Genomic DNA, 24,994 nt, shown 5'->3' with positions numbered 1-24,994 from the left:
ATAAAGTGGCCGGTGAGTTTATACTAAACAGCAACAGAGTGTCTAAATGGTCGTACCTGCTCTTGATGTTGAAGTTCTTGCCTAGGTGGAGGTGTCTGAGTGAGGGATGTCTGGACAGAGCGGGCAGCACAATCAGCAGGTCCGCATCAAACCCTACAGCAAAAACACATGGTTAGCCTTCACCCACACACAAACACACACTCACATATGCTAGTTTTTTACTTCTACTTGTAAGGAAAGCGATCTACTTTTTACTCAATCAACTTTAATCATTCATATTTAGTGTCTAATTCCTTTTTTTGGCTTTAAAGTAAAGCTCTCAAATGATTAAAATAATTGTGATTAATTTCATTACTTTGCACAGTTATTTGTGATTAATCACATTTTTATTATTTGCTCTAATTTGACCATATTGAAAGATTTTTTTCCATTTAAAAAGAAGAGCATTTTGAGCTATCTGAGTGAACAGAATAGCAATATTCGTTTATTATTACCCTTATTATGATTATACAGGTTGATATTTGTCATCAGGTCACATTCCATCAACCTTCAAGACTGCAAGAGTGGTTCCCATCCTGAAGAGGCCCATGCTTGACAGCTGTGACGTCAACAGCCACAGACCAGATCACTCCTTTCTTTACTCTCAAAAATTCTTGAATGTGCAGTCTATAATCAAGTGTCTCTCTTTCTCACTCAGAACCAGCTCCAGGACACCAAGTCTGGCTTCAAATGGTGCACTCAACAGAAACTGCCCTGAGAAGCTCCAGGCGGCAAGATCAGCCCAACTGTCATCTGTTCTGATTCTTCTTGACCTCTCAGCAGCTTTTGACATGGTCAACCATACAATCCTTCTGGATGTCCTCACCAGCCTTGGAACCACTGGCTCTGTGTGGAAGTGGTTTAAGTCCTATCTGGACGGTCGCTCTTATCAGGTAACACGGAGAGGGTCCACATCCTCTCCTCGCAGGCTCCCCACTGGCGTCCCACAAGGCTTGGCGCTGGGTCCTCTTCTCTTTTCACTTTACACTCGTTCACTTGGTGATGTAATATCCTCTCATGCCTTTTCTTACCACTGCTATACTGATGACACTGAACTAACGCTTTCTTTCCCACCTTCTGACACCAAGGTTTCCTGTCACATCTCAGCATGTCTGACTGACATCTCTTCATGGATGGCAGCTCACCACCTGAAGCTCAATCCTAACTAGACAGAGCTGCTCTTCATCCCTGCAACTACAGGTCCTCATCATGGTCTTGCCATCTCATTCGACAGCTCTCTGATCGCTCTGTCTGAAGATGCAAGAAGTCTTGGTGTGATTCTGGATGGCCAGTTATTGTTCTCAGCTCACATTGCGAACCTGACTCAGTCATGCAGGTTTCTCCTGTACAGCATCCGGAGGATTCGACCCTTTCTCACTTGAGAGGCCTCCTAGTTCAGTCTCTTGCCATCTCAAGGCTTGACTACTTCAACTCGCTCTTGGCTGGTCTTCCTATGCAGGCCATCAAGCCCCTGCAACTCATCCAGAATGCAGCAGCACGGCTCGTCTTAAATTTTCCTAAGTTCAGTCACGTCACTCCACTGCTGCGCTCCCTTCACTGGCTTCCTGTAGCTGCACGCATCAGATTTAAAACCCTGATGCTTGCCTACAAAGTCAAAAACGGACCAGCCCCTCCCTACCTAATGGCATTGGTCAAAACTCAAACTGTACCTCGAGCCCTTTGAGCTTCAAGTACAGCTCGGCTTGACCCGCCATCCTTCAAGATGTGTGGAAGACAAGCATCAAGACTTTTCTCTGTCCTGGCACACAGGTGGTGTAACAAAGTCCCTTGCGGTCTTCAAACACAGACTGAGGATACGTCTCTTTATACAGCACTTAAGTGAGCACTGAGTTAAGTATTTATTGTAATGTACTGTACTGCACTTATTGAAATGTATTGCACTGCACTATGTTTAATTCTGTTCCTTTTCTCTTGGTATCAACATGGGCTTTTGTTTCTAGCAGTATCTGAGCTCAGGACTAGCTTTCTCTCTAACCTATTTATAACTAGCAAAGATACTTTCTCTGAGTAGACAAAAGAGCACTTTCAGTAAGTCGCTCTGGATAAGAGCGTCTGCTAAATGCCATAAATGTAAATGATATTTGTATCATATGAGTATAAAGTTCCTGTTTTCTGCACTGAAAATACCAGCTTTCTCAGTGCATCCGAAACAAGCGATTTGTGAGGTGCTATGTAGCAACTTAGTTTTGTACATCACAAATAAGTGTAAACCTATCACGGTCTATTATAAGAAAATATGCCAATAAGATGATTACACGAGGCGGCAGGAAACCTGCTTACAACTGCACAAGGTGCCTATAACTAAGTGAGCTAACACTAACACCCAGCATAACCAACACTAGCAAGCTGGATCAACTGTCTGTAGCTGCCTGTTGCCCATTTATTTGTTTATCCACAAACAATGGGTCTCATTCACCAACCGTTCTTAAGAAGACATTTCCTGATGTCAACGCAGTAACGCAAGTTAACGTGGTAACACACACGATTAATCTGGTAATCTGGAAACCTTAACACGTTCTTTTTTTTTTTTAACACAGATTAATCCTATTACCAAATTTGACCCCAGCTTCCTTCCTTAATTCATTTTAATTAAAATGAAAGTTCCATCTGGACCTGTATGACTAAAGGTCACCACTATAGGAACAGAGAGCGCTTGAAATACGATCATGGTAAGGAATCTACCATTCAAACATATCCCCTGTGCAGTACACATTATACACAGAGTATTCACAGTGGCTCTCTGTGACAGCGGGGGTGTTGATGCTTTAGCCAAGTGAAATAGTCGGACATTTCAAACTCAGTCCTGCAAACACAGCAGAGCTGAAAGTGCAGCAAACCTCTAGTGGTCAAGAAAAAGAGACACTCGTCCAGGATGTACCCACGCGCTGGAATTCAGCTCTCGAAATGATAAAGTGGGTCCAACACAACAAATACACATGGCAACAGTGGCACAGCAGAAGCACAATTCAGCCATGCCTTTTCACTGCCACACAATTCACATATAATTATCTCCCCGCAAAATACAAGTAGATACTATTTAAATTTCATGATTAATGTAAGAATAGAATCTATACACACACAAGGCGGCGGGCTACCATCCCACAAATTACATCTGATGTTTGAATTGTTTAAAACTTGCAGCTAATGGGAAATTGGGTGTAGTTTAGTAGATAAATGATTAGATAAACAAAGCTGAGATGAACATTACTGATAAGTGCATAGTAACGGTGATGGCAATTGACAGGCTCACCATTGTCTGATATGTCCAGCGTAGCGATAGACATCACTCTGGGAAACAGTTCCTGTATCACAGCTGCTCCTGCTGACCTCAGCTAGATGAGGATTAAGAGAGTGAGAGAAAAAGACAAAAAGAAAGGCTAAAACATTTTTGTTTTATTTAATAATGATTATTCTAATAATATCTAATATAATTATTCTCTGTTTTTATAATATAATACGTAAGCAGAGTTTCCTTCTCTAACAGCTCGTCCTACAATAAGAGTCCTTAGCAAAATAAACTCAGTGAATTCATGCTGAAGAATGCACAATTTAAAACTAAAATGCAAAAGCTATGCTCAGATAAGATTTACACCAGATGTTCATGCCCATTCTAACACCCTCTTCCACAAACTGGATGCACATTTCAGAGTTTGTGTGCCTATTTATTTTAGCATTTCACCTGCTGTTGCAAACTGGTAATTGGGATTGACACTGGGTGATATTGCTGGTCAAAGTGTCCCAGTGTTCCATCATGTCTGTTGCATCAGTCACATACAGACACCCTACAGCTGTCATCCTGGAATGTGGGCATGTCAAATTTGTTCTCAGCATGAAGCACAAATTGAGCTAGAATGGACAGAAACTATGTCAAGAGACTTGTGTAATCCTTTCCTGATTAGATTGGAGCTGTCAGTTGGGCAACTGGATGCCTAACCAAGTATTATAGTAGTATATATATGGACCATTCTATTGAATTAGACTGACAGTAAAAAAAAAAATATTTTATTAATGTAATTTAAAAACTTTATTCAAAAAATGCTGTCCCACATTTTCACACAAAGAGTTTTAGTCCATAGGCAGAGCCTTATTTTAGCCACACCCCTACATTTTAGAGCAGGAAGTGAGGCTGTCCCTCATGGCCTCATGGTGAGCAGTTTGCGGCTATTATTTTGAAGTAAATGTGTCCCAGATTCTGAAAATCAGTGTGGAACATTAAGAATCGTCACTACCGAAACACATATTTTCCGCAACATTTTGTTTTTTTAATTAAACACGTGTACTCTGCGTGTACTCTTCAAAGTTGTGTTTGCTAGTCGTATGCACAGAATTAGCTAAAACTGTCACTACCGAAACTTGATTATGATTATGATTATGATTTTTTTGGTAGTGACAAAATGGAACGTTCGATCATGATGCTACAGATGATAAATCTGTCTGATGTTTAAATAGACTGACTGGATCGTGTCATGTACTCCTTAAACTATTACGGACTCGTGCTTTTTACTTACCTGCACTGATACACTGACACAAACACATGCTACATCCACGCAAACACACACCCACGTGCACAAACACAGACAAAGAGAGATACCTCACAGCCACTGATGTCGAGATGCATGTCATTGATGTGGGGGTTGCTGGTCAGACCTAAGAACAGATTCCTTTCAAAGAGAGAGAGAGAGAGAGAGAGAGAGAGAGAGAGAGAGAGAGAGAGAGAGAGAGAGATTTTTACTTTGACACAATCTAAAAACACCAACTGGCATTTCATACATTGTATGAAAATGTCATGATGAATGGACCAACAGAAGTAGTCCAACATCAGTTGGAATAAAATCTATGTACATAAACTAAGACAGAAAGTTAAGACAAAACTATATACTTCAGTGCAATTTAAATCGATTTGTATTTTTTTTTGAAAATGACAAACCTTCGGACGATAATATCTTTACTTCTACTCAAGAACATGAAGAAAGACCTCTACCTGTTTACTATATGTCCATTTTAATCAAGCGAATTCATGAATTAGGTTCATTCTGCTCTGTTGCTCTGTCAGACTGATTTACTGTTGCTCATACCTCTCATTTTCCAGCTTTAGCGTTTTATTTTAGATCAGAAGGATTCCAGAAAGACATGAATAGCACCTAACAACTTCCTACAACTGACAGATGTTGGATGTACATGAGTTCTACTGCAGTTATTTCAGGTGTTTTTGGACCTGATACTTTTTAACCCAAGTTGTTTTTAGCAGCTACTTCTGCTTGAATCAATGCTTTGTTTACAAAGAGGCAGCAGTAAACAGCACTAAGGCTCTCTGACAGAGATTAAGACTGGTGCTAGATTACTTTTTCCTTTCCTTTTTCCCTTTTTTAAAAAGAGACCTTTAGTGATGTTTACTGCCGAATGCTCTATCCACCTCTACTGACTAGCTGAAGATATTTTTCTTAGCTAATGACCACTGAACACCACGACAGATTTAAATGTAACCCTAACAGCACAGTCATAAATCAATTGCGTTTGCAAGTGAAATTCAGTTTGGGTTCTGCCTGCGTCAAGAGCGAGGCTGACTGAAGAGTGCTCTTTCAAGTGCTGTCGATTTTAAATGGCTTCTTGGAAGACGAGAAAGCAATTACACAACACAGGGTGAATTTGCAGCGCGGGAGAAAAGCACTTTCTGGACTGGATATTGAGCTGACCTTTGAACTTCAGGTTAAAGCGAGGGCATCTCACCTGAGGGCTTCTGGTGGCAGCTTCATGGAGGCCAGACTGACGTGTGTGAGACTGAATGCGGAGCTGAAGAACTGGCGGAACAAAGGCAGAGTCTCCTTCACTTTCCTAAGAAGTGAGAAAGAGAGAGAGAGAGAAATGTGAGTGTGCGAGGTAAGTTAACAACCAGGGATGTAAATCTCTCACCTCACAATGATTTGATTTGATTATGCTTCTTTAGGAGATGATTCAATCCGTCACAGAAATTCAAATTTCACTTTCAATTAGATTATCTTGGCATGATTTAGAATTATATTTAAAACTGTACTGAATACACAAATGTTTTTGGAAGAATTGACCAGCCAATCACAACCATTTCTAAGCGCTGGTGACAATTATTAATCAAAAGATTAGACTAATAATCTCATAGAGATTAAGTGTGGTTAGGCTATCCTGATCATCGGTAGATTATTGATGTTCTTATTTCATTTCTAAAATTTAAAAACTCTGAGATTAAACTAGATATACAAGACTGCACAGTGCTCGCATTTGCGATTAAAAACATTGTGCAAATATAAATATTAGTGCACTTGTATGCATGCAATTATTTATATTGTTTCATTAAAGTTTGCAAAAAGACTTGCATAGCAAGACCTAGTATACAAGATGATGATTCTCCTCAAGCTTTACTGTTAGCTCTAGTGTTAGCTCATCTGAAGTGGCAGCTTCAACATCCTGCAGCTAAAAGATTTCCCTAGTTTAATTAATGTAAACATGGTTTCCAGAATCCTTATTTTGGCTTTCAGTGGTGTAACATTTACATACATTGTCAGTTCTCAGAAATGAAGTATGTGTGCACTGAACATTTTATTTTTTAATAATGTTCTTTAAATGTTCTCATCTGTGAGCTTCTACATTTTCTTTTGTGCCACTAAACTTAGCACAGGAGCTATGGATGCTACCAGGTGGAGTTTGACAGACATAGCAAGAGAAACCAAGTTGAGGCGAGGGTAGTGGAACATAGACCACAAAACAATGGATTTCTATCTAAATTTGGGGAAAATGAGCACAAACTTTAGCATGTATAAATGATTACAATCAATTCTAACAGTTGAATTGCTCCCATAATACTGATGCATTCTGATACATCAACATAAATATATGTGTACATCAATATATCAGTAAGTATACATTTTATTTCTAAATACAGTACTGTGTCAGGGCTACCCTTCATTCATTCAATTTCCAGTCAAAACTCTTCTGAGAACAATGGACCGTCCATCCCAGCGTCCAGACCTCAACATCACTGAATGTGTTCGGAGTTACTTGGATTGTGAGATGCAGAAAATGCAACCAACTTCTAAGACTGAACTTTGGAGGTATGGAAAAATATCCCTATAGATTTCTTCGAAACCCTGTAAGCAAGTCTCCCCCAAAAGAATGGTAGCTAGAAAAAAATATAATATCATAAAACACCATTATATTATATTATAACTGTTGAGGCTTCTGTGTAAATCTCTGTTAAATGCTATATGATTTTCTCCTGACGCTGAAAAATAAATAATTTGCACTTAATGGCCATTTTGACTGGAAATTACATAAAGGATGGTTTCTGACTGTATGTTTTTGTTTAGCATCTGTGGACAATGCCAGATTCTTTAGTCCAGAATTAGATACAGCCACCAGCTGCGCGTACATGCACACACACGGACAGAGAGTCAGAAAGTAGAAGGACAAAGAGAGATGGAGAGTATCTGACCTGTGAGAAAAGGAGTTTTTGGAGAGGTTGAGGTAAGAGAGATCAGCACAGCAGCCCCTGAGCAGAGCCCCGAAAAGCTGCACTCACAACCAGAGAAAAAGAGAGAGAGGAATGGAGGTTAAACTCTGAGAGAAATAGATAATGAAAGGGACAGAGAGAAAGAGAGAGAGAGAGAGAGAGAGAGAGAGAGAGAGAGAGGGATGAAAGAGGCAAAAAATAGAGAGAGAGGGCAAGTGGATAATAAAACAGATAGACAATTTACAAGCATAATGAAATTATGACAAACACTTTTATTTTCAATAGCTGGTCACTGGATAATTTGTTTTGGCAGCTCCCCTGAATGTGGGGAGAGAAAGTGAGAGAGGGAGGACAGAGAGTGTGTGTGTGTGTGTGTGAGAGAGAGAGAGTTAGTTATAATACACTGGCCCACCACTGTGCAGTGTTGCTGGACATCTACATGGAAGGGTAACTGATCAAAACTGAATGTCTGAATTATGCAATCCAACATGTACAAAAAACAGAGGAATCAACTGCGGTGCCCTGAATAAACAAAAATTAACTTCTCTTTTGGTACAATCACAAAAGGGATGTTTGAAGAAAAACAGAAACAGCATTTGATGAAAGGAACACCTTGCCAACTGTTAAGTATAGGGGCAAGTCTATTATGCTTTGGGGTTGTGTGGCAGCAAGTGGTATAGGACATTTTGTGGGGAAAGAGAGAAGAAAAGATTCGACTAAATATCAACAAATTTTGGAAGCTTATGTATCACAGTCAGTGAAGAAACTGAAGATGAAAAGAGGTCAGATATTACAACAAGAATGATCCCAAACATACCTCAAAATTAACCTTGAACTAATGAAGCAAATAAAAGATTCAGGTTTTGGAATAGAGTTCACGTTTTTTCTATGTTTATTTTATTCGATTTTTACGTTGACACTTTCACGAAGATTCCTACATCTGTTTATGGCAAAAAGAGATTCATATTCTGGTTCTGATACAATAAGTCTTGCACATAGGCAGAGACTGTGGGAGGGATAGCAGAGCTTAAACTGAGAATAAAATGGCTAATTTTTGTTTATCGCCAGTTTATTGGGCACCTAGCAACCTACGTAATTTTAGCTTGAACGTTGTTAGTATACATTTATGGACTGTAGCCCATCTGCTGCTCAACAATTTGCTAGCACTGGTTCTAAGTTGGTCCCATTACACTGATTGATGGGAGTAGAAGAGGGACGATTAATTGTGCATCAACAGATGAGCTACAGTTAGAAATTGTATATCTACTAAGTTATATGTTAGGTGTAACCATGAAGAATGACGCGCAGACTGCTGTTTACCATAGCAACGAAGACAACGGTCTCGCCTAGCTAGTAGCTAACATAAGGGAAAAAAGAAAGATTTAAGACAAACATTGATAATTTGGAGATGAATGGACACATTTCCATTTATAAGCACTTCAGCTGGTTTCCTGATACGTTTAATTTCCGACAAGAAACTGTCAAACACTAAAAGTAGCGAGGCTGAAGTCAGCTTGTCATTCGCCGGGTTCTTGTTCGAATTTTCCCAGCACCAGAGGCAAGGTGGAACGGCAAAATTCGATCAAAAAGCTGGCAAATGAGGAGCTGACTTCAGCCTGTAAAAAGTTGAAAGTTGAGAGATACTTTACAAGAAATTATTAAAGGTTTTTCAGAGCAAGCCTGTGTTTTTGTTTATTTTATATTTTTAGCCTGTACTAGGTCATTAGCACATACTGAGACATATTTACAGCCAAGATAGTAAAATGGGCATAAAATGTAGTGGCTCCCAATGTGCTTTGATTTTTGTTAAAAGGGTAAATTGGCTCTTCTTAACATTTGGGTTGCCGAAGTGGCCAATGAGTGTGAATGATGTAGGCACATTCTCTACCTCCATGATCACCTCAGTCCTGCTCTGTTCGCACTTTGCTCCCATTAAGCGAGGCCTAGTAAATAAATAGATTTTAGGTTTTTTTCACTAAAGCTGAAGCATCAGTTCGGTTATAGATTAAGACTGCTCGTCAGTTTCTGTTTTCAAAAGAGAGCCAAGCTTTTGCAGTTATCACCCCATGTCTATGGAACAGTCTAGCTGTTGACATAAGGTGAGCATCTTGTCTACTCTTTTTTACATCCAAACTATTAACTTATTTTCTTATTTTTGTGGCTGTAAAATACTAAGTGCTATATAAACATAAGATTACTTACATACTGTTTCAGAGATATGCAGTGATGGAGTTGGGCTAGCTAGTAGTAGTGACACTGCTACTGCCCCTGTTTAGTAATTGTGGTTTAAAAATGCACAGTGTAATTTGTCTTTAACTCTGCCTGTGATCTACATGATTAGCATTCTATGCTATATGTAGCATTATGGAAATAGATTACTATTGAAAAAGATTTCTACAGGGAAATAGATGGAAATACAATACTTAGCAGAAAACACAGAAAAAGTACATCTAAAATGTGCTCACAGAGTCCACGCAGCAGTCCGTGGCTGACAGGTCTAAATGCACCAGACAGTTGGGCTGGGACAGGAACATGTGCAGATGCTGTGCAAAGACAAAAGACCACTATCACTGACCACTGATCAGAGTGTACCAAGAAAACCATAGCTGTTTTTAAATTATATCACTTATCGCTTCACTGAATTAGTGTGCATGTGTGTGTGTGTGTGTGTGTGTGTACACTGCCTATCAAAAGTTTGGGTGACTTGACAGTTTATTATTGTTAAGAGCACATATTGAAACTCTTCTGGCCCAAAGGTGGATTAAACACCTGAAAGGTTTGAGTGCTGCTGAGTGTTTGACATTACTTCCAAGGTAGCACTGTCACAAATCCTTATAGTGTTTCATTTAACATGTTAAATTATCGCAAACTAAGAAGGAAAACATGCACATTTTTATTAAAAACATTTCGAAAAGCTAGCTGTCCCCTAACTTTTGACAGTCAGTGTGTGTGTGCACTGTCTGACCGTGGCATCCTCTCCTGAAAGTACCCCGGGGTTCTTGCTAAGGTCCAAATGCAGGAGTGAGTTTGAGTAATCGTCATTGGAGCAAAGTGCCTGGGAGAGAGACACCACACCTGAGAGATAGAGAGAGAGAGAGAGAGAGATAGAGAGAGAGAGAGAGACATAGAGAGAGAGAGAGAGAGAGAGAGAGACATAGAGAGAGAGAGAGAGAGAGAGAGAGAGAGAGAGAGAGAGAGAGAGAGAGAGAGAGATCAGTCAAGAAACATGACTAAAACCATCCCTCGTTTCTACCCAGTCAATGAGTTTTCACTTAAGATGTCTATTATCAATATTTCCGTTCCATCCATATGTGAGATATACAAATTCTGGATAAACACTGGTGTTCAGTCGGGTTAAGGTCAGGGTCAGGGCTCTGTGCAGGTCACTGGAGTTCCTCCACATCAAACTTATTAAACCACATATTTATTGTGCTTTAGCATTAACATTGCCCTTCCCTGGAACTATGTGGCTGAGCCCAAACCCTGAAAAACAGCCCCGGCCCATTATCCCTCCTCCACCAAACTTTATGGATCGTACTATGCATTCCAGGAGGTAGCGCTCTTCTGGCATTTACCAAACCCTGACTGATCCATCAGACTGCCAGATAGTAAAGCATGATTCCTCACTCCAGAGAATGTTTCCACTGCTCAAGAGTCCAGTGGTGGCATGTTTTACACCACTTCAGCTGACGCTTGGCAGTGTGCATAGTGATCTTAGGTCTGTGTACAGCTGCTCGGCAATGGAAACCCCTGTCTTGATGCAGTTCTTGAACTGATGTTGCTTCTAGAGGCAGTTTGAAACTCTGTAGTGAGTGATGCAACAGAGGATAGTTTTACGTGCTACACTCTTCAGCACTCGGCAGCCCCACTCTGTGAGTTTGCATGGTCTAATGCTTTGTGGCTGAACTGCTGTTGCTCCTATATGCTCCCAATTTTGTTTATGCACCTGTAAGTTGGGGGTAATTAATGCCCATGATTTTGGAAAGGGATGTCCAAGAAGCTCATATAGGTGTGATGGTCAGGTGTACATACATTCGGCCATCTATGTACTTTGTTTTCAGCCCAATGACAATAAAACAAGACATCTAAAAAGGATTTTTTGCTGTCCTCACTCCCCAGCTCCCATCAATCTTCATTTGAACCCACCATGCCAGCAAATTTTTTGTTTTTTTTTACAGTTCGCCCACTGTGTATTGAGGCAGAAAGAAACAGAAAGGGGAATGAGAGAAGAGAAACAGACATTCTATTATTGCCAGTCACCGATGGCCTCTGAAGTAATTTCCTAGCTCATCTGTATCAATCTTTGCCTTAATACTGCACTAAATTAGCTTCCTCTGAGCCATGGATATGTTTGATCATCACAAATACGCTTTTCTAAAGATGGCACAAGTGGATCATTTGCTATAATTGAGCGCCTCAGCCAGTCGACCAGAGAGAAAGAAGGTAGGTAGAGCACAGAAAAACAAATTAATGAAAGAAAAAGGGAGCAGATAGAGGCAGTCGGACGCTGATTGTAATAAAATGAAGTGGACGGCACTTAGTGTCCAGTTGAAGTTTTCTAAAAAAACAAAACAAAAAACAAATAAATAAAAAAGAGGCCTCAAACTTGAATGTACACTAAAACTGTCCCTTCACAGGAGAAAATCTTGCAGTGTTCCTGTGTTAATACATTCTGAGTAACATTTCAATACTTGTTTTCATCTTTTCATTTAAGTAAGAATTAATACCCGTAAACATTTCATTAACATAAAACAACCATGTGTGTTTCATTTGGGTATATACGTAGTTTCAACACTCAGTTTTATGTTCCTCAATGTGTCTTTCTATTGTTTAAAAGTACGTACTGAAACTGGTCTGGTCCAAAGATGGTTTAAAAACCTGAAAGGTCTGGGTGGTGATGAGTGCTGACATCAGCGGGGGAGAAAGTATAAGCTGTGGTATTAGGTAGCACGTATATCAGCTGTTACTTTAATTCTGCAGTTTTTGTAAAGAACAAATGCTTGATGGGATCGAGTGAACAAAAGCCCTAACATGCCCAGAATTTATTGCATTTGATTTGAAGTGCAAACTACTCCATCTTCTGTACAACTTTATCAATAACTCTGCTAGCTTGCTAGTTAGCATGCTAAAGCCTACATGGCTAACAACAATTACAAATAATAAAAGGCTTTACATTATAGTTCTACACCATGTTTATAGCCAGACAAAATAATTATTCACAAATTCTATGAACGTTATACAAACTTGTATATTTTAAAATATATTAAATTAATTTTTATATTTTAAAATATATGTAAATATTTTGCATTGTAAGTTTGCACAGCTAGCCGATTAGCTCACTGAGGCTAACCTGCTGAGGATGAGTGTGTTCTGTCTGCTCCTCGCTGTCAACTCCTCTTCTTCTGCTGTGAGTAACCACTTGTCTAAAGTAGGTGTGACACTGGTAAGTTGAAGTGGCCGAGGGCATGTTAAAAAAGCACTCTTTCAGATCAAGATAAAGTAGATGCATTGAAAAATGTGTGTGAAGCTCACAGCATCACAAGTTATTCCATAATTTGATTTAAAACGTTTAGAAGCTCGTAAGCGAGGTATCCTTGTGTGATTTCCAGAATGTCTCGGTATCAAAATTCAATAACTGTTTGGTACAGACCACATTATTTCAATACTTCATAGTAACTAAAACATTCTACAACAAAACTTCAGTACAAAAGTCTCATTAGCACCCATGAGCCAGTAAGCATGCTTAGCTTATGAACCTTTTTTTTTTTCTCTAAATGTTTTTTTAAGCATTGGATCATTTAATATTGGCTTTCTGTCCCTCTAACACCAGCCACTTGACTTTGCTTGCTCAGATTTGAGTCATTATCATCTAAATTTGTGTCAGTAAACTTTTGTTAAAATCAAACCTGTTCTGTGGCCAGCAGAGCTGTTATCATGCTTGCTCAGCTAATGCTAACCAGCTACTCTTCAGGTTAGCAGCATTGTTTAACACTTAGAAATTCCTGTTGGATTGAAGCTTTGGCATTTACTGAAAGGTGGATTTAAAACTGTGCACTGCTGTCTTTTATTTGGCATTCGTGTAACCGAAGTGAACTTATTTGATGGTTCTCAGATTTGAAATGCAAATACACAGAACCAATCAGCGAATAGCTACATTTTTGTCATCGCACCAGGCAGTTCTGTAGCCCTGAACACTGTTAGCTAACTATGTCAAGTAAACTGTGCTGAGCCCAGTTTTTAAGCACTGCACGTCGACCTGTGTTCATGTGGAGCGATAACTTTCCATGCTCAGAAGCCTTCAGCTCCGCAGTGCAAAAGTGGCTTTTGTTTCAAAATCTAGATTGTTGATTGGCTGTCTAAACTAGAGTGTCTGAGTCAGGGATGTTTCTGTCACGTTTCAAATAAAAAAAATAAACACAGCAGACTCTCAATCACCTCCCGCTGTCTAGCCCGTTGCATCTGAAGAAGTCCACTTTGTTTCTGAGGCAGTGGACATAAAGGAATGGCCTGTTCATGTTAGCATGGAATAGAGCCACAAGAGCGATTGCTGCCCTTCTGAACATTATTCTTGCATTGTTCCACTATTTGATCGTGCAGTCTTTCACAGAGTGGTGAACCCCTCCTCATCTTTACTTCTGAAAGACTCAGCCTCTCTGAGATGCTCTTTTTATACTCAATCATGTTACTGACCTTTTGCCAATTAACCACCAGGTGTTTTTTTAGCATTACACAACTTTACCAGCCTTTTGTTGCCCCCGTCCCAACTTTTTTGGAATGTGTTGTTAGCATCAAATTCAAAATGGGCAAATATTTTTAGATTAAAATTTCTCAGTTTCAACCTTTGATACGTTGTCTTTGTACTATTTTTAATTAAATATAGCGCTTAAATGATTTGTACACCATTGCATTTTGTTTTTATTTGCATTTTGCACAGCGTCCCAACTTTTTTGGAAATGGAGTTGTATAAAAATAGGTTGTAAGGTAAAACAGTCCCCAAAGAAAACTTATTTTACCATCATCAACATTACATATAAAACTAGAACTGGTGCTTTTGGATAGCAAATAAAATGGCAATATTTGTGTTGTAGACATTGTGACCCCTGGTTTGTACCATCACTGTTAAGAAATCTGTGCCAGTAAATTAACCTTTTCACATCAAATCACTCTGAATTATATTATTTACACTTCAATGTGGCAGAAATGTTAAAAAATCGGTGGAATTCACCTTCGAGCTAGGCAGAAGTCTGGCTTGAGAAACTGAGCACCTCCAAACTTTTGATAGGCAGTGTATTAAATCTGGTATTACATCTACATGCTGCTGCCTGCTCATACCAACAGCTATGGAAGCCTTTAAAATATGGGACTTCAGAAATGCACACACACATGCACGCATTGAAAAGCCCTTCAGGCGCAGCCCCTTCATTTTCAAACAGTAAAATGAACACAACTCGCGGAAGATTCAAGCGAGGCAATTCAGACAAGAGAGAGAAATATTGAGGGCTGGGGACGTGAATAATGTGCATGTAATTCACGAACGCCCGTTGTTTCACTGAAAGCACATTTTTGCTACGTGAAAGTTTGATGAGCATGCTTCTGCATATTTCACCGGGTGAGCATTAGAGCGAGCTGCAGGCTGTTCCTCGAAAGTTCAGCTCCCGCCATTTGTTTAGGATTTTCCATTTGTTTGGACTTTTTTCCAAGCCACTGAATGTTACGGGGAGGACAGCTGACACAAAGCTGCCATAAATCTTACATGAAGGATGTGAAGACTGGATTACACGTATAAATGCGTGTGTATGTGTACATAAGGGTGTGCAGCAGCGTCAAAAGTTAAACCATGTGTTAAAAAAATGAGACAGCGTGTGACATATTGAATATGTATTATATGTATGATATATCGAGCTGCCAGACCAGAAAAGAGCAGATCTGAAAAATGAACACTAACATTTCATCTAAAGGCTAAATCCAATCATTTTCTGTCTGCAAATTATTCTGCCTCAAAGTGGATGGCGCAGTGCAGAATGCAGATGAAAATTCAGGAGCAACACACTAAACGCTAAACATTACAACAGAAGTGTGGTGCCTATCTGAGTTTCTGTATGCAGTAAAAATCCTGAGGACTCTGAGCATCCAGACAACTGAGGTATCCAAGCTCCACCCACAAATGCATTCTCTCATAGCAATTGTTGCTAACCTAGACAAACATCACAGAATACTGCAAAAATGCTAGAATAAATTTTAGAAGCTTACGTTTTTGGCAAAATACTTAAATTTACATTAAAGGTGCAGTGTGTAAGATTTGGTGGCATCTAGCGGTGAGGTTGCAGATTGCAACCAACTGAAAACCCTCCTACATCCCTCCCTTTCCAAGCGTGTAGTAGAACGTACGGTGGCAGTCAGGTTTTTTGACGTCACCTGTGCCCATTTTGTTTTGCTTCTTCATGTTTTCGCTTTTTTGACGATGAGGATTCATTTGTCAAAACTTGGGTTCTCAAACTTCTCACAACACTAAATACCTAGCCAGCACTGGCAGCAACCACTAAATATACCACTAAATATATGAAATCTCAAAAACAAGAAAAACTAACAAAATTACATGCCAACGAAAACCTTTAGCCACAGAACTAAAAGATCATAAGAACCAGAATAATGAAAAACTAGTCTTTGTCCTAAACAGGAATTCTTTCCTCTTAACCTTTAGTTTTTGTCCGAGCTATGTTGAGTTAGCCATGTTTACGAAACCTGGTGCCTGTAGCTTTCGAGAGGAGAAAACATGGCACTGTTTATATACAGTCATATGCAAAAGTTTGAACACCCCTGGTCCAATTACATGTTTTGTTGATTTTCTTAGTGAACATAGGTTAACACATCTAAAAAATATGTATAATAAAAAATATTTCAAATATGTTGAATTCAGCAAATAAACAGTAATTGTGCATTAAAATGTGCAGAAGTGTGCTCTCTGTAGAGGGGTGTTAACTTATTTTCACATAGAATAAAACTCATTAACCAGGGGCGCCCAAACTTCTGCATATGTCTGAGGTTTTACTGTGTCTGGGTGACTCTACAGCAACTCTGCTGGAGTGGCAATAAATATTAAATTGAAAGGACTGAACTACAAACATGTTTCTAAAACCAGGCCTACTCAATTTATAGCAATAAATAATGAGATGCCGCAGGGGGCGGCACTACCCACCTTTGGAGGAGAGGGACGTTTTGGACAGGTTGAGGAGACGAAGTCCTTTACTGAGACGACACACCTGCTGGATCAGATTACATACACCTGGGGAGAGAGCAAGAGTGAGGAGGTAATGAGTAAAAGGGAACAAATGTGCAACTGTGCATGTGGAGATAGGAGGCAGAGAGAGAAAGCGAGGGGGAGAGGCAGTGTGTCTGAGAGAATGGGTGAGAGAAAGAGAGAGGCTGGCTTAATTAAAGAGGTCTCATATTGTTCTGTCTCATTTAAATGATTGACGAGTGAAGATAAACAGTGAGGTAGGGTGAGATAAGACGACAGAGAATGAAAGAGGGAAAAAACAGACAGAAAACAGACTGAGGCAGTTCAGACAGTCAGCACAGATTACACACCATGAATATGAGTTTGATGAAAATTAGAGAAAATTGGCACTTTTATTTAAACTCTGCTCAGGTGAACAGGCTGTCATGTAGGCTATAAATAAATGTACTCAGAAGTACGTTAACTAAAACGCGAATTGTACTGTACTTCATCATCATGAAGACAGGATGTATGTGAATACATTCCTATTTGTAAAGGAAATATTTTTACATGTATGTTCATCTATTTACATACATGTGTCAAGTTTATAATACACCAAACGGCCACTTCATTAAGTACATCTCCTTGTATCTACATTCTTTGTCCATTGTTTCTCTGCATACTTTGTTAGCCCCCTTATACCCTGTTCTTCAGTGGTCAGGACCCCCATGGACCCTCACAGAGCAGGTACTATGTGGGTGGTGGATCATTCTCAGCACTGCAGTAACACTGATGTGGTGGTGGTGTGTTAGTGTGTGTTGTGCTGGTCTGAGTGGATCAGACACAGCAGTTTTTAAACACCTCAGTGTCACTGCTGGACTGAAAATAGTCCACCAACCAAAAATAACCAGCCAACAGTGTCCTGTGGGCAGCGTTCAGTGACCGCTGCTGAAGGACTAGAGGATAACCAACACAAACTGTGAGCTTTTTTTTTTTTTACATCTACAAGCCAGGGCCAGCAAGGTAAGTGTTTCTAAGTGAGTGGACAATGAGTGGACACAGTATTTAAAAACTTCAGAAGCACTGCTGAGAATGATCCACTTGCACCAGCGCAACACACCACCACCACATCAGTGTCACTGCAGTGACCAAATAATACCTGCTCTGGGGTGGTCCTGTGGGGGTCCTGACCATTGAAGAACAGGGTAAAAGGGGGCTAACAAAGTATAAAGAGAAACAGATGGACTAGTCTGTAATTGTAGAACTATAAAGTGCACCTATTTAGTAAACAGACCTGATAAAATAGACCAAGAGCGTAAATACATGGAGGTGTACTTAATGGTGTGGCCAGTCGTTGTACATTTCCATACATTTTTGACATACAAAACTGAATTCCAAAAAAGTTAGGACAGTATGGAAAATACAAATAAAAAAAGGCAGTGATTTGTGAACCGTCTTTTACAGGGTTTTAACTGAGAACAGCACTAAGAGGAGATATTTAATAATGCCAGATTTGATGCCCACAGATTCCAAAACTTTGGACAAAGGCAGTGCAAGACACATGACTGCAAGGAATTTAGGTATCTGACCATCTACAATCCATAACGTTATTAAAATATTCAGAGAATCCAGAGAAATCTCCATGTGTAATAGGCAAGGCTGAAAACCAATACTGAATTCCCGTGACCACTGACCGTCCTTCAGACTGCACTACATTAAAAACTGACATGCTTCTGTAATACACATAACCACATGGGCTCGGGAATACTTCGGAAAACTCGTCAGTAAACACAATTCATCATTCCATCTACAAATGAAAGTTAAGACTCTACTACACAAAGCAGAAACCAAATTTCAAGAACATCCAGAAATGCCGCCGATTTCTCTGTGCTAAAGCTTATCTGAGATGGACTAACACAAAGTAGAAACATGTACTGTGGTCAGATGAGTCCACCTTTCAAATTGTTTTTGAAAATAATGAATGTTGTATTTTCCAGGCCAAAGAGCAAAATGACCATCCCGATTGTTGCCAATACAAAGTTCAGCAGCACAAAGGGGAAAACAACAAGCATACAGAGTAGAACAGAAACTGACCACTGATGAAGGACTAGGGGACAGCTAACACAAGCTGTGCTTCAGCCAATGAGTGTCTAATAGTATGTCAGCGAGTTAAGGGTTTCTAAAAAAGTGGCCAGTGTACATGTGTGTGGAGAAGGTACCTTGGTTGTCCAGTGTGTTATGTGCCAGATTGAGAGAGTGGATCACTGAAGCTGGATTCTCTGAGAGCGCAACTGACAGCTTCTGAGGAAAGTCACTGCAATAAATACGCATATGAAGCACACATACATGAACTCATATAAATGTTTGTGTCAAATGAGAATATATTCTTCAGTGCATTAATAGTAATAAGACTGGATCTAATTAAGCAACACTACCACACACACACACACACACACATATATATGTATATATGTATATATATATATATATATATATATATATTATTTACAGTCTCCTCTGAAAGTATTGGAATGGCAAGGCTCTACACTAAAGACATTTGGCTTTGAGATCAAAAGACGAATGAGTTCCTTTGATTAAATTGGATGCATTAAATTGGCAGTCAGAATATTTCTGTAGACTTCTGAATTTATACTGCTGCTACTTACATCATCAATAAAGATTAGTGAGCCCATTCCAGAAGCAGTCAGGCAAGCACAAGCCATGACATTATCTCCACTCTGCTTGACCGATGAGCTCATATGCTTCGGATCATGAGCAGATCCCTTTTTTCCTCCACCCTCTGGCTTTTCCATCACTTTTGTAGAGGTTAATCTGGGTCTCATCAGTCCATGAAACTTTGTTGCAGAATTTCTGGGGCTCATCTCTGTATTTCTTTGCAAATTCCAATCTGGCCTTCCAATTCTTGCTGTTGATGGGTGATTTTCATCTTGTGATACCTTCAACTCTGCCCTGTGGAGGTTGCTGGTGATGTCACTGACTGTTGTTCTTGGGTTTTTCTTCTCAACTCTCACAATGTTTCTGTCATCAACTGCTGTGGTTTTCTTTGGCTGACCTGTTTCATGTCTGGTTGTTAGTACACCAGTGGTTTCTTTCTTTTCCAGGACATTCCAAATTGTTGTATTGGCTGTGCCAAATGCTTGTATATGGCTCTGATCCGCTCCAAACTGACTTGCTTTTCTCTTATAGACAGCTCTCTTCTTTATGTTGGTTTATCTGTTTTAACAATGAATGCAGTCTTCACAGGTGAAATCAAGGGCTCAAACCAAGAGTATACATTCAGAGATATTAAATGTTTACATAATCAATCTAACAGGGCACACCTGGGCAACAGGAAACACCTGTTAGCCACATGTTCCAATAATTGGCTCAAAAATTGGTGAGTTCACACAAAAGGTATGATGTTCTAAGTTGTTTAACACATCTAGATGTACATTTCAGAAATTAAAAGCAGAAATTCTGATCTATCGTCTTATAATCACCTTTTGATCTCAAACCCAAATGTTTTCAGTGTATAGCTAAAACAAAAGAATTCCAAGACCTTCCAAGACCTTCGGAGGAGACTGTATACAGGTATACAGAGCAGAAAGAGAGAAAAACTAACGATTTCAGTCCAACGTTCTCCAGTGTGATCTCTTCCAGACTGGAGGACTTACTGAGCGTGTGCAAGACCTGCTCAGTGACCTCTGACCCCTGGGGAAAAAAAAACAGTCAACTAACCAATCAATCAGCCATAAACCAATTAATTAAATTAATAACTCTTTAGATTGCAATTCTACTGATGTCTTTAGCCTGTACATGTAGGCTTCCTGAGGTAGAAATACATCTACTTCGTTACACATCGAACGGTCAGTTTTTCAAAATGTCTCATAATTCAATGATTAAGATGTAAACAAAGTCATTCAGATGTTTTATGTGAAACGTGCCATTCAAAGGAAACTTCCCTAGTTAGAATTGTTCACAGCGGTGGTGATGGCAGCCAAAGAATTTAATGACTCTAAAAGCTCCCTCACAGAAAGTTGTTACACAAAATAGTTATTAAAATCTTGCCTGATGCCTGATACATCGTTTTTACGATAGCTTTTGGATCAGGTTTTGGCCTAAAATGTATTTTTCAAATCAAGTCCACTCATAGTAGAGAGGTACACGCAGGTACCTCTTTGTAAGGCTAAACAGTACAAAAAGAAGCTTCTTTCAGATTTTCTACTATTTTACCACCATCAACATTACACTTCATTACAATTCAGAAGACACATGGAGGTTAGCCAGTCATTCTGGACAGTAAATAAAATGGCTATATTTGTAATATAGACATTGTGACCTCTGGCTCCTATCACCACCACTGGAAAGAAATTACAAAGTCAATCATATTTTTCACAAGGCACCACTTCACATCAGACCACTCTGAATGGCTTTGTTTACATTTGATGACTTAAGCAGAACTTACGGATGTGCATTCTAAATAATTTTGATATTCAAGTAGCCATTAGAGTTAATGAACAGATATTCAGTTAACTGCAGGGCAGAAGATGAAAATAAGATGGGGCTCGAGCTGATATTAATGTCATAACACACAACAAACGGAGTAAAAGTGGTGCACTGGGGCTGGCAGGCTCAAAACATCAGTAGCACTAAGGTAATTTTAGAGATGTACACTTGAAAACGTCTTAAAAAGTTTTGGTTACTCTGGGTTAAAACAGTAGGGTTTGGTGTTGATAAAGAGACAGCGCCTTCAAGTGAGCTAATATGCTAACCATAATAAGTAGAGCTAACCGGTGCACCAGTACATAGTGCTGACTCATGGACTATTACAGGAGGTTTTTTTTCTCCTTATGATAATGTGCTAACATGTTATCTTGTCAAAGTAACTCTAATAAAGTGACAAATGTAACTGTCATTGATTCTGGCTCTAGCTAATAGCTGCTAGGCTAGTAATTGGCCTAGTTATAGCTCTGCTATTTCTAACTTCCGACACTCTCTTAAGTTTACATCTTAACATCATGTAAACTTGCTAATTTGCTTGTTATGGCACTTGTGTTTTGTAGTAGCTAAGTATAATATATGTATTTTATCATAAATTTGATCAAAATCGGTGCACAATACAGCCCTGTTGGGTACATTTATCCCAAATTTTCCACACTGTAGCGCAAGAGATATCCAAATAGTGATTTTAGTGCTAGAACAGTTAATCAAAAGGTTGTGAGTATTATGGCACGCCCCTTGTTCACAATGGTAGTTTGTAACCAATATTGACCAAAATCTCTGACATCACAATGATTAGATTTTAATTGTGATTATTTAGGATTTAATGTAAGCATCACAAAATCACTATGAATTGAATCAATTTCATTATTTTGGTGCGATTCAGAATTTTTTTTATAAACAAATGTGACTGGAAGAAATATTACACAGTAGTGGAACACAGACAGTAAAAATAACACACTACAATTTTTTACATTTTACATCTAACGTTGTTTTACATTTACATTACAAGAAGGCCTGAGAATTTTCTTTTGGCTACAAAATAAGAACATTCTTTACTGAATAAGTTAATAATGTTGTGCAGCCTTAACAGCAGTCCTGAACAACTGCATGAACACAAGCATTAATGTTAGCTGATTTGTCAAGTTCACATTAGCAAAAGTTAGACGGCCAGATAGTTAAACTATAGAGCTTTATTTGACACTTCTGACTGCGAGTTGGCTGAAGAACAGGAAGAGTAAGGGATAGTTACGATGCGCAGGTCTTTGCAGTAGAGCTTGGTGAACCAGGTGTTGTAGGCCATGGATGCAACGATAACTGCGAGATCTCTGAAAAACAAACAAAGTCTTCAGTCCGAGTCAAGTCATGAGTCAGTAAATCACGAGTCTGAGTCAGGTCGAGACCCAAGTCAGTTAAGTGCACATCTGAGTTGCAAGTCAGTTAAGAGCAAGTCCCAGTCAAGCTGCCAGTCAGTTAAGTGTGAGTCCAAGTCAAGTCATGAGTCATCGAAGTGTGAGTCTGAGTTGAGTCAGGTAAGCATGAGTCTGAGTCATGTATCAGTTAAGCGCAAATCCAAGTCAAGTTGCAAGTCAGATAATGGGAGTCCAAGTGGAGTCATGAGCCAGTTAAGGAAATTGAGCTGCGAGTCAGTCAAGCGCTAATCCAACTTAAGTCGAATCATGAGTCAGTTAAGCGTGAGTCCGAGTCTCAACTGACTCATGACTCAGACGTGCACTTAACTGTGCATGAGACAATTAAGCTCAAGTCCAATTCATGTTAGTTAAGCGTGAGTGTATGTCATGAATCCGTTAAACGCAAGTCCGAGTCTAGCAGTGTGTCAGTTAAGCTTGAGTTGAAGCGGAGTCGTGAATCAGTTAAGCATGCATCCATGTTAAGTCTGAGTCACATGTCAGTTAGGTGTGAGCCTGAGTCAAGTCAGTTAAGAGCGAGTTCTAGTCGAGTTGCAAGTCAGTTAAGCATGAGTTTGAGTAAAGTCAAGAGTCAGGTCAACATGTAACTCAAGTCTGTGTGTCTCTGGTGTGAGTATAAATCAACCAAAGTGCTTTGATTCTTTCTCAGTCATATTCAGTGTTTTAAGTATGTTACCAAAAGTCTGAAGCCTGAAGTGACAAAACACACAAACACACCTGCTTTCCAAGTGACTGAAGTCCAGCAGATTGAACTCACGGTTGTCTTGAGAATGATAGATAGTATCTACATCCTGGAAACACATAGAAACATTTGTGAAGATGTACTGCTGCCATTTTTATTATTTGGGTTTTGTGTCTCTTGTGTTTGGTTAGAGATTTTGGTAATTTGTTTTGTTTTGTGAGGTTAGCTTGTCTGTATTACCCTAGATGACTCAGTTTTTTTGTTGTTTTGGCTTTGGCCAAACCAGGATTTCTGCCTCACAATGATAGATCGCTTTGCACTGGGCTACACAACCATGGCAAATTATGCTGCACAAAACCTGCTTCAGCGCAGACTAAATTCAGGATTACAGATATTAACAGTTCCAGGACCATCCGGGTCGATATTCTGACCCATTAGCAACAGCTTCTGACCCCTTCGGTCATTTTTCAGACACTTATTTTTCTTTATGACTTTTGTGGTGTCAGTCAAATGAAAAATATTGCTTTTCCATTGAGGAAACAAACCATACTACATGTATTTCAGGAATAATATGCAATCATTAGTCCAACACTCCTTGAAAAAGGTGCCACAATGAATCTAAAGCCTCAAATATTTCAAAGGTTCTTTATCCCATTTAAGTTGTTTTCTAGAACCTGTAAATGTGGATGTTCTTTGAAACTTTAAAATGTTCTTCACACTCACACATTTCATTTACAAAAACCCACCAAAAGGCTCTTAAGGGAATCAAAAATGTGTACTTCTGAGACTGATGTCTTTTTTCTTTTCTTACTTCTGAGACTGATGTCTTTTTTCTTTCTGTGAAAATTCAATGCCACCTAGGAGGTCAAACACAGAGGTAACAGACTTATACAGCTGAGTACTGTCAGCATATTAATGATAACTGATGTTTTGTCTCTTACTTATACCAGCAAATGGAAGGACATAAGTGGTTAAAAAACAAAGGCCCTAAAATTGACCCTTGGGGAACCCCACAGGTTACTGCATGATGTTTAGAAACACAACTACCTAGGGCAAAAGTGCTGAGAAGTGCTGTTTGAGAACCTGAGCCAGATTGATATGTTTGCTAAGATAGCACATACAACTAGATTTAACTGGACGAACCCTACCTTTGCAATTATTTTGCCAAGAAAGTTCGAGATTAGCCTGTAATGTTCTACTGCAGAAGAGTTAAGACTTGTATTCTTCAGCAGTCGCCTGACAATTGCTGTTTTGAGGTTATGTGGAAAAACTCCCTGTTGCAGTGACAGACTGACAATCAGCAGATAATGAGCTCAAAACTTGTCTGAAGTGATCTGAAGTGTTTTAAAGTGAGTCGTTAAAGGGTTGAGAGAGCAGGTTGAAGAGTACAAAAGTGTTATAACTTCGAAGTGTGTTGTGGAATCACTCACTACAAACCCTGTTTAAGATTGTGCTTTGTGAGACAGGCCCCTGAGGTTTAGGGGGGAGATGTTGTTACTCATGACTTGTTTCCAAATGAGGGTTCCTGACTGAGATGCAGCTTCACAAAACCTATTAAATGCAACTGCGGTTAATTTGTTTTACCTTCTCTGTTAACCCAAGTTTCAACGCTGAAGCTATGAATA

General features: G+C 39.4%; 1 protein-coding gene across 1 annotated transcript in view; it reads right to left on the bottom strand.

The window, feature by feature from the left end:
- LOC118815927 (capping protein, Arp2/3 and myosin-I linker protein 3-like) overlaps positions 1 to 24,994 on the bottom strand; it is a 115,793-nt gene that overhangs the window by 53,213 nt on the left and 37,586 nt on the right. The window contains exons 8-19 of the mRNA XM_036582350.1: positions 23,405 to 23,478; positions 22,510 to 22,585; positions 20,380 to 20,468; positions 18,977 to 19,071; positions 16,737 to 16,823; positions 10,506 to 10,615; positions 10,006 to 10,083; positions 7,523 to 7,599; positions 5,788 to 5,892; positions 4,652 to 4,721; positions 3,311 to 3,392; positions 57 to 153 (exon numbers count right to left, since the gene is read on the bottom strand). Coding sequence (XP_036438243.1) covers positions 57 to 153; positions 3,311 to 3,392; positions 4,652 to 4,721; positions 5,788 to 5,892; positions 7,523 to 7,599; positions 10,006 to 10,083; positions 10,506 to 10,615; positions 16,737 to 16,823; positions 18,977 to 19,071; positions 20,380 to 20,468; positions 22,510 to 22,585; positions 23,405 to 23,478 — 1,040 coding nt within the window. The remainder of the gene's footprint in view (positions 1 to 56; positions 154 to 3,310; positions 3,393 to 4,651; positions 4,722 to 5,787; positions 5,893 to 7,522; positions 7,600 to 10,005; positions 10,084 to 10,505; positions 10,616 to 16,736; positions 16,824 to 18,976; positions 19,072 to 20,379; positions 20,469 to 22,509; positions 22,586 to 23,404; positions 23,479 to 24,994) is intronic.

The sequence above is a fragment of the Colossoma macropomum genome, unplaced genomic scaffold, assembly GCF_904425465.1.
Source record: "Colossoma macropomum unplaced genomic scaffold, Colossoma_macropomum, whole genome shotgun sequence".
Lineage (NCBI taxonomy): Eukaryota > Metazoa > Chordata > Actinopteri > Characiformes > Serrasalmidae > Colossoma > Colossoma macropomum.
The sequence above is the reverse complement of the archived record's forward strand: the minus strand, read 5'-3'. Positions and strand labels throughout refer to the sequence as shown.